Source organism: Pyrgilauda ruficollis, unplaced genomic scaffold (genome assembly GCF_017590135.1).
Source record: "Pyrgilauda ruficollis isolate IOZ18807 unplaced genomic scaffold, ASM1759013v1 scaffold2, whole genome shotgun sequence".
Taxonomy (NCBI): domain Eukaryota; kingdom Metazoa; phylum Chordata; class Aves; order Passeriformes; family Passeridae; genus Pyrgilauda; species Pyrgilauda ruficollis.
In genome coordinates, this window is record NW_024519206.1 from 10,706,595 (window position 1) to 10,722,103 (window position 15,509).

At 40.7% G+C, this 15,509-nt stretch overlaps 1 protein-coding gene across 1 annotated transcript in view; it reads right to left on the reverse strand.

Moving 5' to 3' along the window:
• The window catches only part of IGF2BP3 (insulin like growth factor 2 mRNA binding protein 3), a 112,362-nt gene that overhangs the window by 75,355 nt on the left and 21,498 nt on the right, over positions 1–15,509 (reverse strand). Inside the window, exon 4 of the mRNA XM_041466731.1 lies at positions 12,308–12,356. Coding sequence (XP_041322665.1) covers positions 12,308–12,356 — 49 coding nt within the window. The remainder of the gene's footprint in view (positions 1–12,307; positions 12,357–15,509) is intronic.

The window sequence follows — 15,509 nt, forward strand, 5'->3', positions numbered from 1 at the left end:
AGCACACACTAATGGGCAGCAGATTAATAACCACATCCAAAAGGGCAACAGTTGCTATATGCAATCATGAAGGCTACAGGTTTAATTATAAATCCAATGCAAAGGGCTGAGCAACACCTTCCTAGAAGCCACTGGCACATCATTATAACTCCTCCACTTCAAAACACATAGTTGAGGTTGGCCTCCTAGCTGCTGCTCACACTGAGTAACTCTAAGTTCAGTAAAGGAACTATGTGAACAAATAAGTGAAATTGTTGCATGAACGGCCATCTACTACTCACATAACAGTAGCCTGATTTTATTACTAAGAGCAACAAAAAAAACCCCAGCACCCAATAAAAGGTGTTGATTTGGATTCATTTCTTACACATGCATTCAATCCCCTATTAGGTCTTATAACAAAGCAGCTGTTTGCAAGGATAGTTTTAATCTGTCTTCCCTTCCCCCAGCAAGTTAATGGTGGGCTACAGTTTTCAGAGTGATTTCCTGTTTGCATTATATTCTAAAAATCCTGCTCATTTGCTTCACTAAAAGGCATGTGCTTGGAAGTGGTTTTGATGGCTTTTAGTCACATCCCCCCTTTTTGATTGCCACAACACTCAATGTCTGAAAATAAGGGAGCTATTTCAAGTTACATTCCCTTCCCTCCCTGCCCACATGTACTTGGCTACCAATTTGGGACACAGGATCAGAGGGAGCTTCGGACTTCAGAATAACACAAAATTAACAGACCTTTACCTCTCTTCCCCCTGCTCAGTAGATTTGGCTCTGTTGGTGTTCACCTACATCTTAGAGACCTCCTACCGATTCTTTCATTTCCTCATTGCAAGTTTTGAAGGCCTCAGCCCAGCAGCCAGTACCCAAATCACCCAGCTCCTGGAGTGAGCACTAGCTGCTGGGTGAAATGGCATTGTGCAGCTGCAGGTTGTGCTGGTATATCTTGCCTTCCTGTAAGACTGTGACATCTTCCTGTGCTTGATACAACAGCTTCACTGCTTGCCTCAGTTGTAGGTCTCCTTTTTTTCTGCAGGAGATTCTGCAGCTGAGTTCACTTTCTTCCTTTATCCCCCTCATCCAAGAAATAAGACAAGATTTTCCTGTAGCACTGGATGAAAGCAAATGGGAGCTGCAAGAAGGGACACAGATGGGGCCTCAGTCTTGAATGGTCCACTTCAAGGTTACAACCAAAACAGTGACTGTGGGAGGGAGCACAGAGGCCATCCAGCAGTGTAACTTGCACAAGTAGCAATGAAATAGGTTTGTGTCAGGAGCAGCCCCACAACAGACTTGGTCATTGGAGAGATAGCCCAACAGCCAGTTTCTACTTGGCTAGCAAACAAGGCAAAAATCCCACATGCCTAAGCACAAGGATGAGCAGACAGAGATGTGCTGACTACCATTGCGTTATAGCATCAATAGGACTGGAACTAGCCAGAGCCTTGGAAATAATCACATTTTGTTTCCCTCCCTCCACAAAAGAGTCGGTTGCATAAAGTTAGGTCAACATGTGGTACGCATATGATTCAAATGCAACATTTCCTGGCAACCAGCAGTGTGCCCAGAGGAGGATCTGCACTACTGACTGATAATGTCGATTTTTGCCATGGCCATCACAAAAAAGAAAAGTCTGCTAATCTCTTGAGACACAAGAAGCAAGCCCCATCCCACTTATAAGCTTTCCACAGGTTTTACTGCAGGTTTTTATTGGTTGGTTGGTTTGGGGGGGAAGGGGTTTGTTGTTATTTAAAGGAGCAAAGCCTAACACACACATAGAGGTGTCTGACAGCAACTACCTTCATGAAGTGAAAAAACCTAAAATTAATAATGTACAGATTTAGTTTCTCAATTCCAAATCAATAAAAAATTTCCAAGAATGGACAAAGATAATCAAAGAATGGGGAACAGCTTCCAAAAAACAGCTAAGCAGGCTCTACCTCTTCAGCATGAAAAAGAAAGGGCTGAGGAATAAAGGCTATTAAAACAGTAAGGAAAAGAGAGAAGGAGAAAAAGTTAACAGAGCTATTTCCATTCATTCTTCCTTCCAATTCAGGAACTGGGAGATAAGTGGAAGTTCAAAGCATGTGAAATGGGATGGCTCTTCCTTCAACACGCCCTAAGAATCCACTTCACTGCAGTGTATTATTGTGGATGTCAGGAGTTTACATGGCTCAACAACATGCTTGCCAGAAACTCTGGATTAATTTCTCAAATACAAACTCTCTGGTTTTAGGTCCGTAGGTTTCAGGGCTGCAAAATGCCAAAAGCCAGTAGACTGCTCTGGTGAGCTATCACTATATCCTTGCCCTTGTACCTCTCCCAAGGTGCAGCAAAGGTGGGTTACATGACTGGACACTAACCTCTCTTCTGACCCAGTGTTGCTGATTTCCTGTTCTTTACACATAAACTGAGTAGAGTGGATTAAGAATCATTGAGGCCACTTGAAGTTAACATTTTTCTATTCCTTTGGCTACTATGAACAAGAGCTAAAGTTTCTTGTACTACTGCCTGAGGAACAACTCTTTCATACATTTCCTTCAGTTCTTTTTCAAATTATACAATAAGCAAGTCTGAAAGCAACAATCCCTGCTAGTGGCCTCTTCTCTTAAGGCAGGTAACTGAAATTAGTTCAGAACTTCCTAAGAGTGGGACAGAAATAACTACTTTCTTAATCACATCAATTTTACAATATTTGAAGGGTGTTTATGTTTATAAAAGCATGTAGCTTTACCAGCAGCTTCATACCAACAGAAAAGGTATGAATGTCTAATTTCTTCAGGAGTTTTGGGCTGCACTCTCATCTAAAACCAGCACCTCAGCAGAAGACGCAACACCAGTAGGAACTACTGACTCCTTATTTGACGGAGAGAAAACTAAGGAAGACTTGGATATCAGGCAGCATGAATAATTAATTAGGAGACAGTAAATTTCTATGAGCAAGACAAAGAAAAACTATGTCAATAGCTTTGACAGGGATAAGTACCTTTTTCTTATTAAAAAGGTATATTACTTTGTGACCAAAAACATACTTTGGGACTTTTGCTATGAGGTTGCAAGCTTCAGAACATACCATACAAGCAGTCCCTCAGCAGTTTGGGGTTTATGCTGTTGGAGTACCAGTGGTAAACAAGATCATGCAATTACAAGTGAAATGCAGCTCTTCCCAGCAGTGTGGTGGTACTACTCACTGGATTTCCAGGCTGCCTCACTTAAGGGTGGTTTGAACAACAGCTTGATTTATCGTTGTATTTAAGGAAATTTATCCAGCAATGGCATACAACCTCTAAGATCTACCTGCAGAGATGCAATACCATTCCAGGTAGGTTTCCCTGCTACATACACAGGTGACAGGCTTGCAGAGGTTCCACATCCAGCTAAGTTCCAGTGATGATGCTATACTGAATAACATTAGGGCTCAGAGGATGGTACCTTACCTGGCCACTTTCTACCTGGAGGGAAGAAACGAGTGTCTGTGACCTGGCAGCAGAGAAGGTCAACAACAACGTGCATGAACAAGAACACAGGCAATGAATGGAGTAAACTTAATGAACACTGAGTAAAAGGGGATAACCAGTCACATGCAAATACTTCATCCAGTTTTGGGACCTCCAGTACAAGACACCCATTGAGAACCTGGAAGGTGGCTGGAACATCTCTCCAGTGAGAAAAATGGCCATGTTGAGTCCAAAAATGGACGGCTTTGGGGGGAGCACAGCAACAGCCTGCCCCAGAGGTCACTGAGAAGATAGACCCAAGCTTTCCACAGAGGTGGAGGGTGGGAGAACAGGAGATACCAGGCTTAAGCTGGAACAACTGATATCCTCACCAGGTATAAGGAAAACAATTCTCACCAACACGATAGTTAATCCTCTGAACTGGTCACTCAGAGAGGTTACATTTCTAGAGGTCTCCTAGAGGTGACAAAACCTTAAGCAATGTGGCTTGAATTCAATGCAGAGTGCTGATTTGAGCAAAAAGTTGGGCTATAGACCTCCTGAGACCCCTTTCAACATGAATGGTTTTGTAATTCTCATAACAAGCACGTCACAATGCTGCAAAAAGTGGTTGCATCATGATTAAAGTGACTTCTTAAGTAGAAATTATAGCTAAGGAGTGCAACACCTTAACAACTGAGTCCTTGAACAAAGGTCTTCACTGACACCTTTCTAGAACTGCAAATAAAAAGGAAGGATTGGTGGCTGGCTTCCCAAAAAGTTTTGAACCAAGAAAATTTTGTATGTCTGTTAAGATTTCTCAAGCTATGGAGTCACTGTTAGTAACAGGGTAAACAAGTAACTATTATTCTAGGATTGTGAGCAACACATTGTTTTAACAGTGCCAAGCAACCCTATGGTGACAATGCCAAAATTCTTGCACACTAGCAGCTGTTTTAGGTATTAGAACACTTCTGAAAAGTTAAGAGATTAAAAGTTGTGATTTCCTTTATCACAGAAGACTAAAAGCCAGTAATGAGAACAGACTCTCTCATTTCAGTCACAGGACAATGGAGCAAATTTGGATGGAGGGAGAGTTTTTGGTCAAACAGTTGCACTGAAACATTTCTTCCTTTTTCTATACCCTTCACTTGGCTATTTCTAGCATTGAATTCTGAAAGGGAAGTATGACTAGTAAGAAAAGACTATAAAAGCAGTCTCAAAAGACAAATATTATGCACATATTAGCTGGAATTTAACACTTAAAACTCACCAGTTTGCTGTGTTTTGACAATTAGAGCCCATCACAACCAAAAGCAGCTTACACTCTTAAAACAGATATGTAGACAACTCTCTGAATCACAAAGTTGTGCAGCCCAGCTTAAAAGTCTCAGGTCCAAGTGGAAGCTTTTCTCCAGTCCTTGTCCCCTCCACAGCATCTCACAAACCTTGCTCTGAAGTCACTGCAATGTACTACTCAGCTGGCTCAACATCACGGTTAAAAAAGCTGAGACACCTCACATCACAGTTTAAAACTCGCCCAGCCAAATTATTTGCCTCTGCCATATGAGTCCTGTGGCTTCCTGAACATCCACCCAACAGCACATTTCCTGCAGCACAGCCCAAAATCTACTTCCTCTTCTTTTGGCTTAATTACCTGGGCCACCTGGAGTAAGAAGAGCAACTTGCACACCTCTGAATTAGGTCAGTCAACCAGCTCTGATCCCATGAGTCTTCCAATTTCTCTGAAACAGTAGTATTTCTCTGAAATAGTTTTAACACTATGTCTAGTTCCTCTGGTTGGAAGACCACCTTCTCTATCTTCTAGGTGCTTAGTGCAACAAAACCCCCACCTCACTTCTAATTTCCCTACTCTCTACTTAACCTACTACAATCTAAGTTTCCTAGAGAAACCTTTGTGTTAGCTAATGCAATGTGACTTTTCTAAGCCTACAACTATAATAGAAGAACAACAAAATATCTTCATTAGGGACTTCTAGGACATTAAGTCTTACAGAGGGGCAGATGTTTGATAAAAGTATCACTATCAATTGTTTTTAATAGGACTCTGATTTAAATGAAAAAATGCCGTAGCACAAATCTCATAGAAAATTAACTTTCCTCACTGGATTTTTCCCCTTGTTTGTAACAATTGTATGACAATTATCGGCATTGCTGTAACCAACACATTTGTATGAATAAATCAATCAAAGTGAGAAATATGCTAACTGCATATTTATCCCAGGACCTCCGCTCCCTCACTGTATTTTAAACATCTGCAAGTGGTGTTGATTACCTCACATATACCTGCAAATATCACCCTCTATGATTAAGCCAGGCAATTAAAATCCCAACATAAGCCAGTATGTCATCTGAAGGGAAAACTGGGTGGTCTGCCACGGTCACTTTCATATATCAGATTGCCTCACCTGCAGCTAAGCCCAGCCAGATAATGGGAAATATATGTGGATCAGGAAAAACAGTTAATTCAGTGTGCGTGTCCCAGGTCAGATAAGAAAGGAAAGATGACCACCCTCTCTTCTTCTTGTCAGAAGAGGAGCAAAGGCAGGCCCCCATGCTCCCCTGAGTATAGACCCAAGCCAAGGAGGAAGAAGTGCCTGAGGTTCTGCATTGCCCCAGAAGCTACTCTGCCCTCTGTCCTGTAGTAAGAAATCAAATTAAGCTTGTGATTGAGATTCAAATTTTGTTTGATGCACATAATTCTTGATAAATCTCTCCAGTTTCTCATTATAACAGAATTAACTGGGAAAAGGAAGGGACTCTCCCTCCCAAAGGCTTTTGACACTGTCCCACAACAAGCTCATAAAGCAAACACTGACAACAGTGCAACAGCAGGTGAGAGGCTGACCTTGGGATCCCTGTCAGGTAACAGTCATTACCAGCCTACTGTCCAACTAAAAGGCTCCATTTCAAACTAAAAGGGTTTGCAGGGAATACACCATCTAGTGTTGCATCAGGTTCCTGCTCACTAAATTTGAACACAATATTTCAGCACAAAGCTGAAATAGAGTGACAATATACCTGGGGCCAAGTGCCAAAGCAATCCTAAACTACAGAAATTACTCCGGAGAAGCCTCATGGGACATTCCCAGCTAAGAGACTTCACATCAATAGCCTAGAAATAAGAGTCTTGAGAATAAGTTGAAGGAACTTAAACTCCCTCCTTAACCCTCCCAAAGCATCATAGGTCTTCCAATATGTAAAAGACTGCTGCAGAAAGCAGAACAACATGTTCTTCATTCACCTGCTGAGTAGGACAAGTACAAATTGACAAGAAATACAGCTTAGTGCCTGATGTAGCACACACTGTTTTCTGTTTCCTTCTCAAAGATCCCTACCAGAGATTCCCAGACCTAGCAGGCAGGAGCAGATTTGTGCATGCTTAGCTTTCTGCTAGCGTTTTTATAGCTAAACGTTATTTTTATAGCACTACATCAAGTTAGGATTCTTAGAGGAAGCTTGAGGTGAGAGACCCTATTTCAATATATTGTATACATCTTTACTGTTGAGTCACGTTACTTCTAGGGTTCTTTTCATTTTACTTACAGCTCATTCCTGCAACTCTTATTTCCATCTTTGTTTTATGAGAAATATCGGCTTTATATAATCATAACTTATTCTTAATTGCTATAGTTTCATTGGTTTTCCTCTTCAAAAACCCACAAGATCCCCACCCATCCTCTTCACATCCTGCATCTTAAGCAGGTGTCCTTCATCAAAATTAGTTTTTACACTGCATCTCTGAAGAACAATAAATCCACCCCACAGAGCTTTATTCAAAGCAGCAATACAAGCTACTACAGATCCTCAGGACAGTTACTCAGTGCACTGTAAGACTTACAAACATTTGCCCAGTGAGAATCAGCCTCTATTCTTTTAATGATACTCAAAGATGTCTTACAAGATGTGCAGATAGGTTTTAGACATCTCCAGCTTCCTTGCTTGGTCAGAAATCTCGATGCAGAACCCAGACTCAACTTTGCAGCTCTAGAAATCCTTTTCCATTATTACTTCTGCTTGGGGAATCTGAAACATTGGAGGTCTCAACATAACTATGAGACTTCATTTTTCATTTCAATGAAGAAGTGAGGAAAAGCAAACCCTGTTTAGTAACATTCTTTTGCTTTCAGAAGAGCTAAATCAGACCTTCCTTCCCACACATTTCTGTCCCCAAAAGCAACCTGCAAGTCTCACAGCAAAGCTAGGAATACACATTCACAGCATTTTTTTTTTTTAATTTCTTTGCTCACTCAACAGGTTCACACTTCACAGGCTCAGCTTTTAGTCTACCTTTTTTGTTACCAAGTTCATCAACACTATCTGTTTATCTGCTCCATCCAAACTGATAAGGAAATAAGCCCACAGAAGATAAGTGGGAACTCTTCAACAGCTACCTTCCTGCTGAGCCAGCAAGTGCCATTTCTGGCACCATCTGTGTCCTGAAAGTCTGTTCTCTAGTGTTTTATTCACTAAACATGGAAAAAAATATCTGGAGAGAAAATCTCTCGAAGCATCTTCTACACCCATAGATGCTCGTTTTAAAAGAAAGAGAATTAAAAGGGATTGGCATTGCACAGTCCCTTCTCAGAACTCTGCTTGAATCCCCATTGTATTACACCAGAAACAAACTCTAGGTACTTCAGTTTTAAATCACCATACCTATATTCTCCTTCCAGAGGGTCTATAATTTTGTCTTGCAAATACACCTCCAGTGCTGAATACACACAAGCTAAGAGAGAGAGTACTTGCCATTATAAATTAGGAGTCAAATCAGCTACAGACTGCAGTTAAGGAAAGAGTAAGAAAAGATCTATTTACTTTTCTGCAGCAACCACAGAGCCAGGGTACTTGTTTCCAATAAGACTGGTATATGTGGAGAACAGGAAAAAAAGGTTTTCCAAATCCTTCACTGGTCATGATTCTTACCATCAGTCTGAGCTCTGTATTTCAAGAGTGAGGACAGAAAAGGGGAAGAATACTACCACTACATATTACACTGCTACTACCCACATATTACCACTAAAAATGATGCACTAACTGTTTGAGAGTTTGCTTCACAAAACAGACTTTGTAACAAGATAAAACTATTTATTTAAACAATAAGATCTGATCACACATGAGTTCGCCAAATTACAAATTATGGATACCATAACCTCTAGAGCCAAATTATATGCAAGCAGCAGAAAAGGAAGATTATTCATGCAGAAGTCATGATGGACCTATGGAACTGGTCCCCGATCCAGAATCCTCAGAGACAGCCCAGTGAGGGCAGGGGCAAGATGCAAGTGAACTCTTGGATGAGTAGAAAACTTGACCCTGGCTAATCCTCTATCAGTCCAGACTGCAACTGCAGTCTAGGGCAACTTCTAAATTTTCTTAGCTCATACAGAGATGCTGTCTTCCCTCCACCTCCAGTTTCTCCTATCTGGGCAAGGAGCACAAGAGTACCCAACCCACACATACAGAAACCTACAGAACCTTGCCAAAAATCTTGTGAAGTTCAAATTAATTACCAGACAAGTTTTGTACAAACTTAACCTTGAATGACTTGGAATAAATTAGAATTTTATCTTTTACAGCTGCACTTTTCAAGTGAGCTCTTCAGGATGGCAACCTTATGGTTTTGCTTCAAAGTAGTAACTCAGCAGATTATAGCAGTTCATTATCTGCCCTTTTCTCCACCACTTAGCTCTGAATATGGTCTAAAAGGGTTATCTTACCTTTTTTGCTTATACCATGATGGTCTGATAAGTGCATAGTGAGGTTGTACACAGAGGAAACAAGCCCAATTGCTATGGCTGATTTTAAGAGTCAGTATTTTAATCAGTAATGTCAACCTCTGTGAAGGACAGCACTAGTTGGAATATTTTTGTCAAAAGAGGCAACCAGAAAAGCAAATAGTTACTCTGAATTTCAGGACTTCATTCCTGACAAGTCTTGCTAATAAATGCCTGTTACTCTGTGGCCATTTATACCCACTGTTTCCCAATCTATATGGAATAGCTGTGGGCCAAGTGTCTTACCACGAGTTTTTGGGACATGCAGTTATGTCCAAGGGGAAGTCAAAATTTCCTTATCACTAAAGTTCAATGTTTTCTCTCCTCTCTTCTACTAAAGGCACTAAATTTGACTAAATAGACATGCATATCTCTTAGAAAGATAAGAGGGTACACCAGTGGAACAGTTTCTAGGTTTTCACTAGAAGCAGATTTACTCCAGCAGTTCACTAATCTCAAATGCCAGCTTCTACCTACATGGAGAACAAAGGACCTATATCAACAGTGGGGCACCTTCCTCAGGTGATGGATCTCAAAACACTCTCAGTTCAAATTAACCTTCAATATTTCCTGAAAATTTTTCTGGTTTTGGAAACCAGGAGGCAAACTCATCTGTGGTGATCAGAAGTGGGAGCTGCTACCAAACTGTTTCAGAATTGCTGTATTGAAGAATGTTATAGATGCCCTCCTTTTAAGACCTAATTTATTCCACACTGACTTCTAGGGGCACTTCCATGGGCTTTTTATAAAGAGCTTGTTTTCATAAAGAAGAAAAATTAAAACAAGACAGTTACTAGGGCTTTTGCAAAGAATGGCACTATAGCCTTCTGAATAGTGGCTATACCAGGGGAAAAACTGTTCACAAGAACATAGATCTGCTGTTCTTTTCACAGATCCTGTGTCACAGTAAAAGAAAAGACGTTGCAGAGTACAAAGTGTGTTTTGGATTTCAGTATGGAACATATATGAGGGCTGGACTAACTAACCTAGAGACCTCTTTCATCAATTGTTTTGCTGTGGTTTTAAGGATTTCACACCTATTGGAAGTCAGTCTTGATTCAAGCAATTAACAAAGGGGTGATGAGGCAAAGGAATTGGCACAGAGGGACTATAAAACACAATCTAAGTAAAATCACTCCAGCTGCTACACATGCACACTCGTATACCATCCACTCAGAAAATATTCTGCAGGAACATTGCTTCAATATAAATACCTCTCTGAACACATATATTTCTACTCTCCCCACTAAGAAAGACTTGTTTTAAGGGGGAATCATCAAAAACCTTCTTACAGAGTTCAAAAGAATTTTTTTCAAGGACTTTAACACCAAAAAAAGATATCAGAACCCAAGGTAAACTGACATAAGACAATTCCCTGATGAATTTGATCACCAGTCGCTGTACTTTGTCAGCACTGTTTTAAGGACAGACAAAGCTTACCTGCTGAAGTGCAGAGGTGCCAGACCACCAGCACTTACAAAGAAAAGCTTTAGAAAGTTAGGGGACAAACTGTACTTGCCAGGCAACCCTGATGTTGCAAAAGAATGCAAAAAAAATTATTGTAGAAACTTTTGGGTCTATAAATTCCATGTTTAAAGGATCAGGACTGTAAAAGTAACTTTAGAGCATGTAGGCAATGCTGAGATGATTTTAACAGGGACAATTTTGACTCTTCCTTGGGAACTTTGGGAAGACAAAGTGTTTTTAAAAAATGGGCAGAGAAAATATCTGTCTGAGACCAGATGTCATGACAGAAACTGCAACAATGGAGAAGAGGGATCATTTAAGTCAGAAATCAGATGGGAAGCAGGGTAGATACCTGTAATATACAAGCAGTATTAGCTGCGTGTGTAAGGAGTCCTGAGCAGGTAGAAGCACTTTTAAGTACTCTGCTCAACAGCACTTCTCTTAAACATCTCTTTATTCACATCTCTGAGTTGTATGCCTCTGCTCTGATACTTACTATTCCTACACAAAATCCTCAGAGGAATTTTGCACCAAAAAATAAGTTAATCTTCAAATTAGTCAGCCTCAACCATTTCTATTACTATGCTTCCCAGAAGTTTGACATAAAAAAGCAGTTATGAAATTGAAATAAGAGATATCAAGTGGATACTGTTAAGCTGAGGGATATGCAAGGCTTGGGAAGTGCAGAGGAAAAGCTCATGTGGACAGCTGGCAGCAGAAAGGCAGGCTGGAGCAATGAGAGGTGTGATACCTGACAGAGACCCTGTGGGTGACAGCCTTGATTCAACAGACCAATGCCTCCATTTTCCTTCAAAGCTAGGAGGCAATCAGGCAGAGCAAACAAAGAAGTAGCTGCAGATGGAAAGTCAGATGAAGGCAACAGACCAAACCCACTGGAGAACAATGCTACCGGAGCTTTATCCCCAAAACCACCACCCCCTACATTCCCTCAGGCAAGAGGATGACTTAACACTAATAAAATATGAAAAAACATTTAAACATATATTAGGCAGAAAAACAGCAAAGAAAACTTATCTGTTCTCACAGTTGGCAATCTACTGCAAAAATTAGAACACTATTTGTGGAGTGTAAATAGCAAGTACATATTATACTGGTGAGAGCCAATAATCAGAATACTGTGAACAAACAATTTGCCATCATGCCACCAATACAGAGGAGCAAGGAAAACAAAAGCCCCCAAAAAGCCCCACACCCAAAAAAGGACCTGAATTTCTGCTTCTGTAAAGGCTTTTGACCAAGTATTTAAATAAGAACTTTTATTAAGTTTGCTCATACACCAAACACCAGCAAAGTCCAAAATGGATGAGCTTTCAGTCAAAGAGAGCGACTGCATCAGGAAGTCGGCATTCACCAAGGAATCCATTTCAACATTTTTTATGGTTAACTTGGAAAACAGAAATGAAGGCAGTTATCTGAATTGCTTAGAAGGCTCTATTGTTCCCTCTTCCAAAGGATTTTTCCCCAGAACAGAATGGGTGGTGTGTGCGAAGCAAGTGAAAGGTGGGGGAAGGGGAAAAGTCCTGTGGATAAAGAGAGAAACAGAAGCATAGTTTTTAAGCAAAAATAAAATTTTTTTAAGTAACTTCCTACCTCCCACTGCAAGTGAGGCGGGATATTCCTGATCTGAAGCTTCCGACTCCTGCAGATAAATTAAAGAAAATAGTTTTTAAAAAAAACCCAGAGAAAACATTATTGCAAGATAGACTATACATAGCAGTGTCATACATTTAAGCATCTGTCATACTAAAAGGGGCAAAACCAAATACAGAATTGAAAAAAAACCAACAGATCGCCGAGGGGGGAATGTCAGGTCAAAACCATTTCAAGTCCAAAGAACTGTTATTGAAATACTTGCTACACATTTGACAGCTGTTACATTTCATGAAGCCTCCACTTTTCTTGAAGAGTATTTCTATTTTAGCTTTAAGGCCTTCAGTATCTAATTCACTATTATAAATGGGTGTGATGATCCCATGTATTTGTGCTGGGTTCTCCTTTACACACTTTAAGAGTTTTTTGTTGTTATTTTCTTTTTTTTATAATTCACCAAAACAATACATCACGATGTCACAATCCTTCAAGATAAGGAATATAAACTTTAATAAATACATTTGTTTTAATATTAAGCTTTTCATTAATCTAATTATGGACTATTTTCTAATATTTAGATGACTAACATTCTTAATTCCTTATTGGGATGAGAGGGTAAGGATCAGTACATTTATTTTATCTTCACCCCAAATTTACATCAGTTTTCACTTATCTACTAAACAAAACATTCACTTTGAAGTGCTACTGCAAAGCCTGGCAGTGTGCTGGCTGCCTTCACAGCCAAGTCCTTTGTCTTCTCCCTTCCCCCAAAGTGAGAGAACAAATAAATGCCAGAGATGCCACAAACCCCTTGGGATTTACAAGAATGTGTAGATTAACACAGTTTCGGCTAGGCTCAGGTATGTTGAGCTGGTAGGGTCAGTCTGACCATCCTGAGGAGCTCCGGGGAAGGGAGAGGGGACAAGAGAGAGCAGTCGAGACTTAGAAGGTCTCAACTGCACTATGGTACACCAAAGCAGCTAAAATAAGTGTCTTGTGTTCAAACACTTAGTTCTACCTCACATTTTAATTGCTCAGTAATGGCCTCTCTCAGAAAAAAATGCTTAACATTTTACAGATTTTTTATAACAGTTAAATTTATACAAGCCAGTGAAGTCTTCAAGCAAAACAAGTTTTAGAGATGTTCCTGTCTAGCAATAAAATCAAAAGCTTTCATTTTCGCCCCCAAATCCTTTTAAAATACACTCCTTTCCCTAACACCACCACCTACCCAGGCCTGCAGTGAGTGTTTTACATCTTGAAATGCTCTTCCCAACAGGCTTTTTACAAGGCACAAGCAGAGGTTACAGCACAAAGCCACTTGCCCAAACTGCTCCTCATGTAGAGGTGTCATCCCCAACACTGCAGCAACCATGGATCAAGCAACAAACAAGATTTGGCCAGAAAACAGAATCAGGTCTTAGTTTTGTAGCATTTCTCAGCTGTTTTCACTCCCTCTCAAGCAAGTAGGAGCAGATTTCAGAATTTGATCATATAAATAGGCAAGGAAGGGAGAACGAAAACCCAAACCACACACAACCCTGTTAAGGTTTCATTTTCAGTAAAGCAGGGAAAGTCAGGAACTGCCTCACTGTGATAGGGAGCGCAGAAAATTTCCTTCAAGCCTACAAAGTTTCCCTTAGACCATGATCTCAGCCAGTGATGCTGCTGCAAAACAGTCACCCTAAAGTAGCCATATACTGCTCTGAAACATCAAAATAATCTCACTGCAACCTGGAACTTGGGTCCTGAGGTAGAACATAAAAGGGGATGTTCATACAACATTAAAAATACTGGGCAATTTTAATACAGCAAAACCCCAAACCACAAAATTGGCAGCCAATACACGATTCAATGTGCTTCAAACCGTGCTGTGCCATTACTCTCTCACACTTGTAGATTCAAATTAAAATTCATGAGTTTCATAGCAAGGAGCACCGTTCACAGAAGGATCCGAGCCCAACAGCCCCCATACCAATAGCAGGTCTCATCCCAGCCCCACACCCAAGTTTGGCCATCAGTGCTCCCACTGAACAGGGTACATCCACTGGTGAGAAGGGGGCTGGAGGGGAGGAAGTTCTTTCCAGAAACACATAAGGAAGTTTAACAAAACTACCACCTCACATTTCATTTCAGAAGGAAATCCTTCTGAAAATCTTCTCTACTGCTCAATACACAAAAGATGGACCAAACAAAAAGCAATCTGTGCTTTTAGTCATCTAGCATCATCTCTTCATCATCATCATGCTGAGGACTAGCACAAGGTTTGGCACTGGGTTTTTTCCTTCCCCTTGTGACTTCAAGGGACTGAAAAAGTTTGATACAATTTAAAACTTTAGCCAGCCAACATTTGTAGCACAGAAATAACTTGAACATTCTGAAAAGGAGAAGGAAAGGAGAAGAACGAGGAAGAAATGCCACCTTAAAATTACTAGTTTCCCTGTCACATTCACAAACAGCAAAAGAAAATGGCAAACTAAGTACGAAACAGGTACAGTCCTGTTGTGCACCTCAATTTATGGCAATAGTGAGACACCCTTTTTTTTTTCTTCATTTTTTCTGTACCGCAATTAGCCATGGGGGAAAAATATAATTGACTAAAGCTTTGCTTGACCGAGAGAGGAATCACACAGAACCAGCATAAGAGATCATGGACACATTTGAGATTTTGCCATTTCATTTGCTATTAGAAATCTAAAAAGTCCTAATATACTCCTTAAGAATGCCTACATGTCCACAAAGCTGGTACCTCTTTCCCCCTCTACACACAGGAAGGAGAGCTAGAAATGACCTAACTGTTTTTGTGTTGGCAGGAGCAGAAGGAGCAGCGAGCAGGCAGAGAGCGAGCATCTCCCACGTGCTGCCAGGACGCGCGGATGCAGCTCCTGCTCGGAGATCGCTCCTCCCGCTTTCTCCCGGGCAGGGCAGCACAGTGATTCCAGTGATTTCGCTCGCTCTACTGCTTGCGTGTGAATCCGCAGAAAACCGCTCTCAGACTCCTCAAGAAAAATCCCAAACCAAATGCAAAAGTGTAGCAAAGGATAAGGGACGAAGCTGACAAATCCTGACTGGATTTAACAGAGCAGCAACTGCTTCCACAAGGATGCGTTCCAACTTCAGCAAGCAATCTTTTGCAAAACTCCACACAATAGGTGGGGAAAGGAAAGAGAAAAGTGTAGAGTATCTTCCTGGAAATACACTC